The 13,312-nt window shown below is 51.6% G+C and overlaps 1 protein-coding gene across 1 annotated transcript in view; it reads left to right on the forward strand.

Moving 5' to 3' along the window:
- LOC144676531 (uncharacterized) overlaps positions 1-13,312 on the forward strand; it is a 45,732-nt gene that overhangs the window by 1,383 nt on the left and 31,037 nt on the right. The window contains exon 2 of the mRNA XM_078536928.1: positions 162-278. Coding sequence (XP_078393054.1) covers positions 162-278 — 117 coding nt within the window. The remainder of the gene's footprint in view (positions 1-161; positions 279-13,312) is intronic.

Genomic DNA, 13,312 nt, shown 5'->3' on the forward strand with positions numbered 1-13,312 from the left:
AACCCCGTGCTGTACCTGTCCTGGGAGTGTTTGATGGGGACAGTGTAGAGGGAGATTTACTCTGTATCTAACCCCATGCTGTACCTGTCCTGGGAGTGTTTGATGGGGGCAGTTCAGTAGGATTTTAACTGTTTATCTAACCCACTTTTTCTTTCTAGCAGTTCATGGTCAGATTTTCCTTCACAATGTGTCAGGGGAGACATCCGCCCTCTATATCTGTGTCTCATCGAATTCTCTCGGATCAAACAGTTGTTCCATCCTCCTCAAGTTGGAGATTTGTGAGTCCACAATTTCATTGGAGTGAATGGGAAGGGGTTTGGGCCCATTGGGATTGTGGACAGTGGGAGTGAATGGGAAGGGGTTTGGGTCCATTGGGATTGTGGACAGTGGTAGTGAATGGGAAGGGGTTTGGGTCCATTGGGATTGTGGACAGTGGGAGTGAATGGGAAGGGGTTTGGGTCCATTAGGATTGTGGACAGTGGGAGTGATTGGAAGGGGTTTGGGTCCATAGTGTGTGTGGACAGCGGGAGTGAATGGGAATGGGATTGGGTCCATTGGGATTGTGGACAGTGGGAGTGAATGGGAAGGGAATTGTATCCATCGGGATTGTGGACAGTGGGAGTGATTGGTAAGGGTTTTGGGTACATTGGAAATTTGGACATTGGGAGTGAATGGGAAGGGGTTTGAGTCCATTGGGTTTGTGGACAGCGGGAGTGAATGGGAAGGGATTTGGGGCAACTGGGATTGTGGACAGAGGGGGTGAATGGGAAGGGGTTTGGGCCCATTGGGATTGTGGACAGTGGGAGTGAATGGGAAGTGGTTTGGGTGCATTGGGATTGTGGACAGTGGGAGTAAATGGGAAGGGGTTTGGGTCCAATGGATTTCTGGACAGCGCGAGTGAATGGGAATGGGTTTGGGTCCATTTGGATTGTGGACAGTGGGAGTGAATGGGAAGGGGTTTGGGTCCATTTGGATTGTGGACAGTGGGAGTGAATGGGAAGGGGTTTGTGTCCATTGGGATTGTGGACAGTGGGAGTGAATGAGAAGGGGTTTGGGTCCATTGGGAATGTGGACAGTGGGAGTGAATGGGAAGGGGTTTGGGTCCATTGGGATCGTGGATAGTGGGAGTGAATGGGAAGGGGTTTGGGTCTATTGGGAGTGTGGAGAGTGTGAGTGAATGGGAAGGGGTTTGGGTCCATTGGGATTGTGGACAGTGGGACTGAATGGGAAGGGGTTTGGGTCCATTGGCTTCGTGTAGTGCGGGAGTGAATTGGAAGGGGTTTGGGTCCATTGGGATTATGGACAGTGGGAGTGAATGGGAAGGGGTTTGGGTCCATTGGGATTGTGGACAGTGGGCGTGAATGGGAAAGGGTTTGGGTCCAATGGATTTCTGGACAGCGCGAGTGAATGGGAAGGGGTTTGGGTCCATTTGGATTGTGGACAGTGGGAGTGAATGGGAAGGTGTTTGTGTCCATTGGGATTGTGGACAGTGGGAGTGAATGGGAAGGGGTTTGGGTCCATTGGGAATGTGGACAGTGGGAGTGATTGGGAAGGGGTTTGGGTCCATTGGGATCGTGGATAGTGGCAGTGAATGGGAAGGGGTTTGGGTCTATTGGGAGTGTGGAGAGTGTGAGTGAATGGGAAGGGGTTTGGGTCCATTGGGATTGTGGACAGTGGGAGTGAATGGGAAGGGGTTTGGGTCCTTTCGGGTTGTGGACAGTGGGAGTGAATGGGATGGGGTTTGGGTCCTTTGGGATTGGGGACAGTGGGAGTGAATGGGAAGTGGTTTGGGTCCTTTTGGATTATGAACAGTGGGAGTGAATGGGAACAGGTTTGGGTCCATTGGGATTGTGGACAGTAGGAGTGAATGGGAAGGGGTTTGGGCCCATTGGGATTGTGGACAGAGGGTGTGAATGGGAAGGGGTTTGGGCCCATTGGGATTTTGGACAGTGGGACTGAAGGGGAAGGGGTTTGGGTCCATTGGGATTGTGGACAGAGGGAGTGAATGGGAAGGGGTTTGGGTCCATTTGCTTTGTGGACAGCGGGAGTTGAATGTGAAGGTGTTTGTGTCCATTGGGATTGTGGACAGTGTGAGTGAATGGTAAGGGGTTTGGGTCCATTGGGATTGTGGACAGTGGGAGTGAATGGGAAGGGGTTTGTGTCCATTGGGATTGTGGACAGTGGGAGTGAATGGGAAGGTGTTTTGGTCCATTGGGTTTGTGGACAGTGGGAGTGAATGGGAAGGGAATTGTTTCCATCGGGATTGTGGACAGTGGGAGTGATTTGGAAGGGTTTTGGGTACATTGGAAATTTGGACATTGGGAGTGAATGGGAAGGGGTTTGAGTCCATTGGGTTTGTGGACAGCGGGAGTGAATGGGAAGGTATTTGGGCCCACTGGGATTGTGGACAGAGGGGGTGAATGGGAAGAGGTTTGGGCCCATTGGGATTGTGGACAGTGGGAGTGAATGGGAAGTGGTTTGGGTGCACTGGGATTGTGGACAGTGGGAGTGAATGGGAAGGGGTTTGGGTCCAATGGATTTCTGGACAGCGCGAGTGAATGGGAAGGGGTTTGGGTCCATTTGGATTGTGGACAGTGGGAGTGAATGGGAAGGGGTTTGGGTCCATTTGGATTGTGGACAGTGGGAGTGAATGGGAAGGGGTTTGTGTCCATTTGGATTGTGGACAGTGGGAGTGAATGGGAAGGGGTTTGGGTCCATTTGGATTGTGGACAGTGGGAGTGAATGGGAAGGGGTTTGTGTCCATTGGGATTGTGGACAGTGGGAGTGAATGAGAAGGGGTTTGGGTCCATTGGGAATGTGGACAGTGGGAGTGAATGGGAAGGGGTTTGGGTCCATTGGGATCGTGGATAGTGGGAGTGAATGGGAAGGGGTTTGTGTCTATTGGGAGTGTGGAGAGTGTGAGTGAATGGGAAGGGGTTTGGGTCCATTGGGATTGTGGACAGTGGGACTGAATGGGAAGGGGTTTGGGTCCATTGGCTTCGTGTAGTGCGGGAGTGAATTGGAAGGGGTTTGGGTCCATTGGGATTATGGACAGTGGGAGTGAATGGGAAGGGGTTTGGGTCCATTGGGATTGTGGACAGTGGGAGTGAATGGGAAAGGGTTTGGGTCCAATGGATTTCTGGACAGCGCGAGTGAATGGGAAGGGGTTTGGGTCCATTTGGATTGTGGACAGTGGGAGTGAATGGGAAGGGGTTTGGGTCCATTTGGATTGTGGACAGTGGGAGTGAATGGGAAGGTGTTTGTGTCCATTGGGATTGAGGACAGTGGGAGTGAATGGGAAGGGGTTTGGGTCCATTGGGAATGTGGACAGTGGGAGTGATTGGGAAGGGGTTTGGGTCCATTGGGATCGTGGATAGTGGCAGTGAATGGGAAGGGTTTTGGGTCTATTGGGAGTGTGGAGAGTGTGAGTGATTGGGAAGGGGTTTGGGTCCATTGGGATTGTGGACAGTGGGAGTGAATGGGAAGGGGTTTGGGTCCTTTGGGGTTGTGGACAGTGGGAGTGAATGGGAAGGGGTTTGGGTCGTTTGGGATTGGGGACAGTGGGAGTGAATGGGAAGTGGTTTGGGTCCTTTTGGATTATGAACAGTGGGAGTGAATGGGAACAGGTTTGGGTCCATTGGGATTGTGGACAGTAGGAGTGAATGGGAAGGGTTTTGGGTCCATTGGAAATTTGGACATTGGGAGTGAATGGGAAGGGGTTTGTGTCCATTGGGTTTGTGGACAGCGGGAGTGAATGGGAAGGGGTTTGGGCCCATTGGGATTGTGGACAGAGGGTGTGAATGGGAAGGGGTTTGGGCCCATTGGGATTTTGGACAGTGGGACTGAAGGGGAAGGGGTTTGGGTCCATTGGGATTGTGGACAGTGTGAGTGAATGGTAAGGGGTTTGGGTCCATTGGGATTGTGGACAGTGGGAGTGAATGGGAAGGGGTTTGTGTCCATTGGGATTGTGGACAGTGGGAGTGAATGGGAAGGTGTTTTGGTCCATTGGGTTTGTGGACAGTGGGAGTGAATGGGAAGGGAATTGTTTCCATCGGGATTGTGGACAGTGGGAGTGATTGGGAAGGGTTTTGGGTACATTGGAAATTTGGACATTGGGAGTGAATGGGAAGGGGTTTGAGTCCATTGGGTTTGTGGACAGCGGGAGTGAATGGGATGGGATTTGGGCCCACTGGGATTGTTGTCAGAGGGGGTGAATGGGAAGAGGTTTGGGCCCATTGGGATTGTGGACAGTGGGAGTGAATGGGAAGTGGTTTGGGTGCACTGGGATTGTGGACAGTGGGAGTGAATGGGAAGGGGTTTGGGTCCAATGGATTTCTGGACAGCGCGAGTGAATGGGAATGGGTTTGGGTCCATTTGGATTGTGGACAGTGGGAGTGAATGGGAAGGGGTTTGGGTCCATTTGGATTGTGGACAGTGGGAGTGAATGGGAAGTGGTTTGTGTCCATTGGGATTGTGGACAGTGGGAGTGAATGGGAAGGGGTTTGGGTCCATTGGGAATGTGGACAGTGGGAGTGAATGGGAAGGGGTTTGGGTCCATTGGGATCGTGGATAGTGGGAGTGAATGGGAAGGGGTTTGGGTCTATTGGGAGTGTGGAGAGTGTGAGTGAATGGGAAGGGGTTTGGGTCCATTGGGATTGTGGACAGTGGGACTGAATGGGAAGGGGTTTGAGTCCATTGGCTTCGTGTAGTGCGGGAGTGAATTGGAAGGGGTTTGGGTCCATTGGGATTATGGACAGTGGGAGTGAATGGGAAGGGGTTTGGGTCCATTGGGATTGTGGACAGTGGGAGAGAATGGGAAAAGGATTGGGTCCAATGGATTTCTGGACAGCGCGAGTGAATGGGAAGGGGTTTGGGTCCATTTGGATTGTGGACAGTGGGAGTGAATGGGAAGGGGTTTGGGTCCATTTGTATTGTGGACAGTGGGAGTGAATGGGATGGTGTTTGTGTCCATTGGGATTGTGGACAGTGGGAGTGAATGGGAAGGGGTTTGGGTCCATTGGGAATGTGGACAATGGGAGTGATTGTGAAGGAGTTTGGGTCCATTGGGATCGTGGATAGTGGGAGTGAATGGGAAGGGGTTTGGGTCTATTGGGAGTGTGGAAAGTGTGAGTGAATGGGAAGGGGTTTGGGTCCATTGGGATTGTGGACAGTGGGAGTGAATGGGAAGGGGTTTGGGTCCATTGGGGTTGTGGACAGTGGGAGTGAATGGGAAGGGGTTTGGGTCCTTTGGGATTGGGGACAGTGGGAGTGAATGGGAAGTGGTTTGGGTCCTTTTGGATTATGAACAGTGGGAGTGAATGGGAACAGGTTTGGGTCCATTGGGATTGTGGACAGTAGGAGTGAATGGGAAGGGGATTGTTTCCATCGGGATTGTGGACAGTGGGAGTGAATGGGAAGGGTTTTGGGTCCATTGCAAATTTGGACAGTGGGAGTGAATGTGAAGGGGTTTGTGTCCATTGGGTTTGTGGACAGCGGGAGTGAATGGGAAGGGGTTTGGGCCCATTGGGATTGTGGACAGAGGGTGTGAATGGGAAGGGGTTTGGGCCCATTGGGATTTTGGACAGTGGGACTGAAGGGGAAGGGGTTTGGGTCCATTGGGATTGTGGACAGTGGGAGTGAATTGGGAAGGGGTTTGGGTCCATTGGGATTGTGGACAGTGGGATTGAATGGGACGGTGTTTTGGTCCATTGCGTTTGTGGACAGCGGGAGTGAATGGGAAAAGGTTTGGGTCCATTAGTATTATGGACAGTGGGAGTGAATGGGAAGGGGTTTGGGTCCATTGGGATTGTGGACAGTGGGATTGAATGGGACGGTGTTTTGGTCCATTGGGTTTGTGGACAGCGGGAGTGAATGGGAAAGGGTTTGGGTCCATTAGTATTATGGACAGTGGGAGTGAATGGGAAGGGGTTTGTGTCCATTGGGATTGTGGACAGTGGGAGTGAATGGGAAGGGCTTTAGGGCCAATGGATTTGTGGACAGCACGAGTGAATGGGACGGCGTTTGGCTCCATTGGGATTGTGGACAGTGGGAGTGAATGGGAAGGGGTTTGGGTCCATTGGGATTGTGGACAGTGGGAGTGAATGGGAAGGTGTTTCGGTCCATTGGGTTTGCGGACAGCGGGAGGGAATGGGAAAGATTTTTGGTCCATTAGTATTATGGACAGTGGGAGTGAATGGGAAGGGATTTGGGTCCATTGGGTTTGTGGACAGCGGGTGTTGAATGTGAAGGGGTTTGTGTCCCTTGGGATTGTGGACAGTGTGAGTGAATGGGAAGGGGTTTGTGTCCATTGGGATTGTGGACAGTGGGAGTGAATGAGAAGGGGTTGGTGTCCATTGGGATTGTGGACAGTGGGAGTGAACGGGAAGGGGTTTGGGTCCATTGGGTTTGTGCACAGTGGGTGTGAATGGGAAGGGGTTTGGGTCCATTGGGATTGTGGACAGTGGGAGTGAATGGGAAGGGGTTTGGGTCCATTGGGATTGTGGACAGTGGGATTGAATGGGACGGTGTTTTGGTCCATTGGGTTTGTGGACAGCGGGAGTGAATGGGAAAGGGTTTGGGTCCATTAGTATTATGGACAGTGGGAGTGAATGGGAAGGGGTTTGTGTCCATTGGGATTGTGGACAGTGGGAGTGAATGTGAAGGGCTTTAGGGCCAATGGATTTGTGGACAGCACGAGTGAATGGGACGGCGTTTGCCTCCATTGGGATTGTGGACAGTGGGAGTGAATGGGAAGGGGTTTGTGTCCATTGGGATTGTGGACAGTGGGAGTGAATGAGAAGGTGTTTGGGTCCATTGGGATTGTGGACAGTGGGAGTGAATGGGAAGGTGTTTCGGTCCATTGGGTTTGCGGACAGCGGGAGTGAATGGGAAAGATTTTGGGTCCATTAGTATTATGGACAGTGGGAGTGAATGGGAATGGGTTTGGGTCCATTGTTATTGTGTACAGTGAGAGTGAATGTGAATGGATTTGGATCCATTGGGATTGAGGACAGTGGGCGTGAATGGGAAGGGCTTTGGGTCCATTAGGATTGTCGACAGTGGGAGTGAATGGGAATGGGTTTGGGTCCATTGGGATTGTGGACAGTGGGAGTGAATGGGAAGGGGGTTGGGTCCATTGAGATTGTGGATAGTGGGAGTGAATGGGAAGGGTTTTGAATCTATTGGGAGTGTGGAGAGTGGGAGTGAATGGGAAGGGGTTTGGGCCCATTGTGATTGTGGACAGTGGGAGTGAATGGGAAGGGGTTTGGGTCAATGGGATTGTGGACAGTGGGACTGAATGGGAAGGGGTTTGGGTCCTTTGGGGTTGTGTACAGTGGGAGTGAATGGGAAGGGGTTTGGGTCCATTGGCATTGTGTAGTGCGGGAGTGAATGGGAAGGGTTTTGGGTCCATTGGGTTTGTGTAGTGCGGGAGTGAATGGGAAGGGGTTTGGGTCCATTGGGATTCTGGACAGTGGGAGTGAATGGGAAGGGGTTTGGGTCCATTGGGATTGTGGACATTGGGAGTGAATGGGAAGGGTTTTGGGTCCATTGGGATCATGTACAGTGGGAACGAATCGGAAGGGGTTTGGGTCCATTGGGTTTGTGTAGTGTGGGAGTGAATGGGAAGGGGTTTGCGTCCATTGGGATTGTGATCAGTGGGAGTGAATGGGAACAGTTTTGGGTCCTTTGGGATTGTAGACAGTGGGAGTGAATGTGAAGGGGTATGGGTCCATTGGGATTGTGAACAGTGGGAGTGAATGGGAACAGGTTTGGGTCCATTGGGGTTGTGGGCAGTGGGAGTGAATGGGAAGGGCATTGTTTCCATTGGGATTGTGAACAGTGGGAGTGATTGGGAAGGGTTTTGGGTCCATTGGAAATTTGGACATTGGGAGTGAATGGGAAGGGGTTTGGGTCCATTGGGTTTGTGGACAGCGGGAGTGTTTGGGAAGGGCTTTTGGGTCAATTGGGATTGTGGACAGTGGAAGTGAATGGGAATGGGTTTGTTTCCATTGGGATTGTGAACAGTGGGAGTGAATGGGAGGGGGTTTGGGTCCATTGGGATTGTGGACAGTGGGAGTGAATGGGAACAGGTTTGTGTCCATTGGGATTGTGGACATTGGGAGTGAATGGGAAGGGCATTGTTTCCATCGGGATTGTGGACAGCGGGATTGATTGTGAAGGGTTTAGTGTCCATTGGAAATTTGAACATTGGGAGTGAATGGGAAGGGGTTTGTGTCCATTGGGTTTGTTGACAGCGGGAGTGAATGGGAAGGGCTTTGGGCCCAATTTCTGATTGTGGGCAGAGGGGGTTAATGGGAAGGTGTTTTGGTCCATTGTGTGTGTGGACAGCGGGAGTGAATGGGAATGGGTTTGGGTCCATTGGGATTGTGGACAGTGGGAGTGAATGGGAAGGGGTTTGTGTCCATTGGGATTGTGGACAGCGGGAGTGAACGGGAAGGGGTTTGTGTCCATTGGGATTGTGTACAGTGGAAGTGAATGGGAAGGGGTTTGGGTCCATTGGGTTTGTGGACAGCGGGAGTGAATGGAAAGGGGTTTGGGTCAATTGGGATTGTGGACAGTGGGACAGAATGGGAATGGGTTTGTTTCCATTGGGATTGTGAACAGTGGGAGTGAATGGGAAGGGGTTTGGGTCCATTGGGATTGTGGACAGTGGGAGTGAATGTGAACACGTTTGGGTCCATTGGGATTGTGCACAGTGGGATTGAACGGGAAGGGGCTTATTTCCATCTGGATTGTGGACATTGGGAGTGATTGGGAAGGGTTTTGGGTACATTGGAAATTTGGACATTGGGAGTGAATGGGAAGGGGTTTGTGTCCATTGGGTTTGTTGACAGCGGGAATGAATGGGAAGGGGTTTCGGCCCATTGGGATTGTGGACAGAGTGGGTGAATGGGAAGGGGTTTGGGCCCTTTGGGAATGTGGACAGTGGGAGCGAATGGGTAGTGGTTTGGGTCCATTGGGATTGTGGACAGTGGGAGTGAATGGGAAGGCGTTTAGGGCCAATGGATTTGTGGACAGTGCGAGTGAATGGGAAGGGGTTTGGGTCGATTGGGATTGTGGACAGTGGGAGTGAATGGGAAGTGGTTTGGGTCCATTTCGATTGTGGACAGTGGGAGTAAATGGGAAGGGGTTTGTGTCCATTGGGATTGCGGACAGTGGGAGTGAATGGGAAGGGGTTTGGGTGCATTGGGATTGTGGACAGTGGGAGTGAAAGGGAAGGGGTTTGGTTCCATTGGGATCGTGGATATTGGGAGTGAATGGGAAGGGGTTTGAGTCTATTGGAAGTATGGAAAGTTGGAGTGAATGGGAAGGGGTTTGGGTCCATATGGGACTGTGGACAGTGGGAGTGAATGGGAAGGGGTTTGTGTCCTTTGGGCTTGTGTACAGTGGGAGTGAATGGGAAGGGGTTTGGATCCATTGGCTTTGTGTAGTGCAGGAGTGAATGGAAAGGGGTTTGGTTCCATTGGGATTGTGGACAGTGGAAGTGAATGGGAAGGGGTTTGGCTCCATTGGGATTGTGGACAGTGGGAGTGAATGGGAAGGGGTTTGGGTCCATTGGGATCATGTACAATGGGAGTGAATGGGAAGGGGTTTGGGTCCTTTGGGTTTGTGTAGTGCGGAAGTGAATGGGAAGTGGTTTGGGTCCATTGGGATTGTGGACAGTGGGAGTGAATGGGAAGTGGTTTGAGTCCATTGGGATTGTGGACAGTGGGAGTGAATGGGAAGGGGTTAGGGTCCAATGGGTTTGTGGACAGCGGGAGTGAATGGGAAGGATATTGGGTCCATTGGGATGGTGGACATTGGTTGTGAATGGGAAGGGGTTTGGGTCCATTAGGATAGTGGACAGTGGGAGTGAATGGGAAGGGGTTTGAGTCCATTGGGATTGTGGAGAGTGGGAGTGAATGGGAAGGGGTTAGGGTCCAATGGGTTTGTGGATAGCGGGAGTGAATGGGAAGGATATTGGGTCCATTGGGATGGTGGACATTGGTAGTGAATGGGAAGGGGTTTGGGTCCATTAGGATAGTGGACAGTGGGAGTGAATGGGAAGGGGTATGGGTCCATTGGGATTGTGGACAATGGGAGTGAATGGGAAGGTGTTTGGGTCCATTGGGATTGTGGACAGTGGGAGTGAATGGGAAGGGGTATGGGTCCATTGGGATTGTGGACAATGGGAGTGAATGGGAAGGGGTTTGGGTCCTTTAGGTTTGTGTAGTGCGGAAGTGAATGGGAAGTGGTTTGGGTCCATTGGGATTGTGGACAGTGGGAGTGAATGGGAAGTGGTTTGAGTCCATTGGGATTGTGGACAGTGGGAGTGAATGGGAAGGGGTTAGGGTCCAATGGGTTTGTGGACAGCGGGAGTGAATGGGAAGGATATTGGGTCCATTGGGATGGTGGACATTGGTTGTGAATGGGAAGGGGTTTGGGTCCATTAGGATAGTGGACAGTGGGAGTGAATGGGAAGGGGTTTGAGTCCATTGGGATTGTGGAGAGTGGGAGTGAATGGGAAGGGGTTAGGGTCCAATGGGTTTGTGGATAGCGGGAGTGAATGGGAAGGATATTGGGTCCATTGGGATGGTGGACATTGGTAGTGAATGGGAAGGGGTTTGGGTCCATTAGGATAGTGGACAGTGGGAGTGAATGGGAAGGGGTATGGGTCCATTGGGATTGTGGACAATGGGAGTGAATGGGAAGGTGTTTGGGTCCATTGGGATTGTGGACAGTGGGAGTGAATGGGAAGGGGTATGGGTCCATTGGGATTGTGGACAATGGGAGTGAATGGGAAGTGGTTTGGGTTCATTGAAATTGTGGATAGTGGGATTGAATGGGAAGGGGTTTGGGTCCATTTGGATTGTGTACAGTGGGAGTGAATGGGAAGGGGTTTGGGTCCTTTGGTATTGTGGACAGTGGGAGTGAATGGGAAGGGTTTTGTGTCCATTACGATTGTGAACTGTGGGAGTGAATGGGAACAGGTTTGGTTCCATTGTGATTGTGGACTGTGGGAGTGAAGGGGAAGGGGATTCTTTCCATCGGGATAGTGGACAGTGGGAGTGATTGGGAAGGGGTTTATGTCCATTGGGATTGTGGACAGTGGGAGTGAATGTGAACAAGTTTGGGTCCATTGGGATTGTGCACAGTGGGATTGAACGGGAAGGGGCTTATTTCCATCTGGATTGTGGACATTGGGAGTGATTGGGAAGGGTTTTGGGTACATTGGAAATTTGGACATTGGGAGTGAATGGGAAGGGGTTTGTGTCCATTGGGTTTGTTGACAGCGGGAATGAATGGGAAGGGATTTCGGCCCATTGGGATTGTGGACAGAGTGGGTGAATGGGAAGGGGTTTGGGCCCTTTGGGATTGTGGACAGTGGGAGCGAATGGGTAGTGGTTTGGGTCCATTGGGATTGTGGACAGTGGGAGTGAATGGGAAGGGCTTTAGGCCCAATGGATTTGGGAACAGCGCGAGTGAATGGGAAGGTGTTTGGGTCGATTGGGATTGTGGACAGTGGGAGTGAATGGGAAGCTGTTTGGGTCCATTTCGATTGTGGACAGTGGGAGTGAATGGTAAGGGGTTTGTGTCCATCGCGGTTGTGGACAGTCGGAGTGAATGGGAAGGGGTTTGGGTGCATTGGGATTGTGGACAGTGGGAGTGAATGTGAAGGGGTTTGGTTCCATTGGGATCGTGAATAGTGGGAGTGAATGGGAAGGGGTTTGGGTCTATTGGAAGTGAGGAGAGTGGGAGTGAATGGGAATGGGTTTGGGTCAATTGGGATTGTGGACAGTGGGACAGAATGGGAATGGGTTTGTTTCCATTGGGATTGTGAACAGTGGGAGTGAATGGGAAGGGGTTTGGGTCCATTGGGATTGTGGACAGTTGGACTGAATGGGAAGGGGTTTGGGTCCATTGGGATTGTGGACAGTGGAAGTGAATGTGAACACGTTTGTGTCCATTTGGATTGTGCACAGTGGGAGTGAACGGGAAGGGGCATATTTCCATCCTGAATGTGGACATTGGGAGTGACTGGGAAGGGTTTTGGGTACATTGGAAATTTGGACATTGGGAGTGAATGGGAAGGGGTTTGTGTCCATTGAGTTTGTTGACAGCGGGAGTGAATGGGAAGGGGTTTCGGCCCATTGGGATTGTGGACAGAGTGGGTGAATGGGAAGGGTTTTGGGCCCTTTGGGATTGTGGACAGTGGGAGTGAATGGGAAGTGGTTTGGGTCCATTGGGATTGTGGACAGTGGGAGTGAATGGGAAGGCATTTAGGGCCAATGGATTGGTGGACAGTGCAACTGAATGGGAAGGGGTTTGGGTCGATTGGGATTGTGGACAGTGGGAGTGAATGGGAAGCGTTTTGGGTCCATTTCGATTGTGGACAGTGGGAGTAAATAGGAAGGGGTTTGTGTCCATTGGGATTGTGGACAGTGGGAGTGAATGGGAAGGGGTTTGGGTGCATTGGGATTGTGGACAGTGGGAGTGAAAGGGAAGGGGTTTGGTTCCAATGGGATCGTGGATAGTGGGAGTGAATGGGAAGGGGTTTGAGTCTATTGGAAGTGTGGAGAGTTGGAGTGAATGGGAAGGGGTTTGGGTCCATTGGGACTGTGGACAGTGGGAGTGAATGGGAAGGGGTTTGTGTCCTTTGGGCTTGTGGACAGTGGGAGTGAATGGGAAGGGGTTTGGATCCATTGGCTTTGTGTAGTGCAGGAGTGAATGGAAAGGGGTTTGGTTCCATTGGGATTGTGGACAGTGGAAGTGAATGGGAAGGGGTTTGGCTCCATTGGGATTGTGGACAGTGGGAGTGAATGGGAAGGGGTTTGGGTCCATTGGGATCGTGTACAATGGGAGTGAATGGGAAGGGGTTTGGGTCCTTTAGGTTTGTGTAGTGCGGAAGTGAATGGGAAGTGGTTTGGGTCCATTGGGATTGTGGACAGTGGGAGTGAATGGGAAGTGGTTTGAGTCCATTGGGATTGTGGACAGTGGGAGTGAATGGGAAGGGGTTAGGGTCCAATGGGTTTGTGGACAGCGGGAGTGAATGGGATGGATATTCGGTCCATTGGGATGGTGGACATTGGTTGTGAATGGGAAGGGGTTTGGGTCCATTAGGATAGTGGACAGTGGGAGTAAATGGGAAGGGGTTTGAGTCCATTGGGATTGTAGAGAGTGGGAGTGAATGGTAAGGGGTTAGGGTCCAATGGGTTTGTGGACAGCGGGAGTGAATGGGAAGGATATTGGGTCCATTGGGATGGTGGACATAGGTAGTGAATGGGAAGGGGTTTGGGTCCATTAGGATAGT

Source organism: Cetorhinus maximus, unplaced genomic scaffold, assembly GCF_964194155.1.
Source record: "Cetorhinus maximus unplaced genomic scaffold, sCetMax3.hap1.1 HAP1_SCAFFOLD_1668, whole genome shotgun sequence".
NCBI classification, from domain to species: Eukaryota; Metazoa; Chordata; class Chondrichthyes; order Lamniformes; family Cetorhinidae; genus Cetorhinus; species Cetorhinus maximus.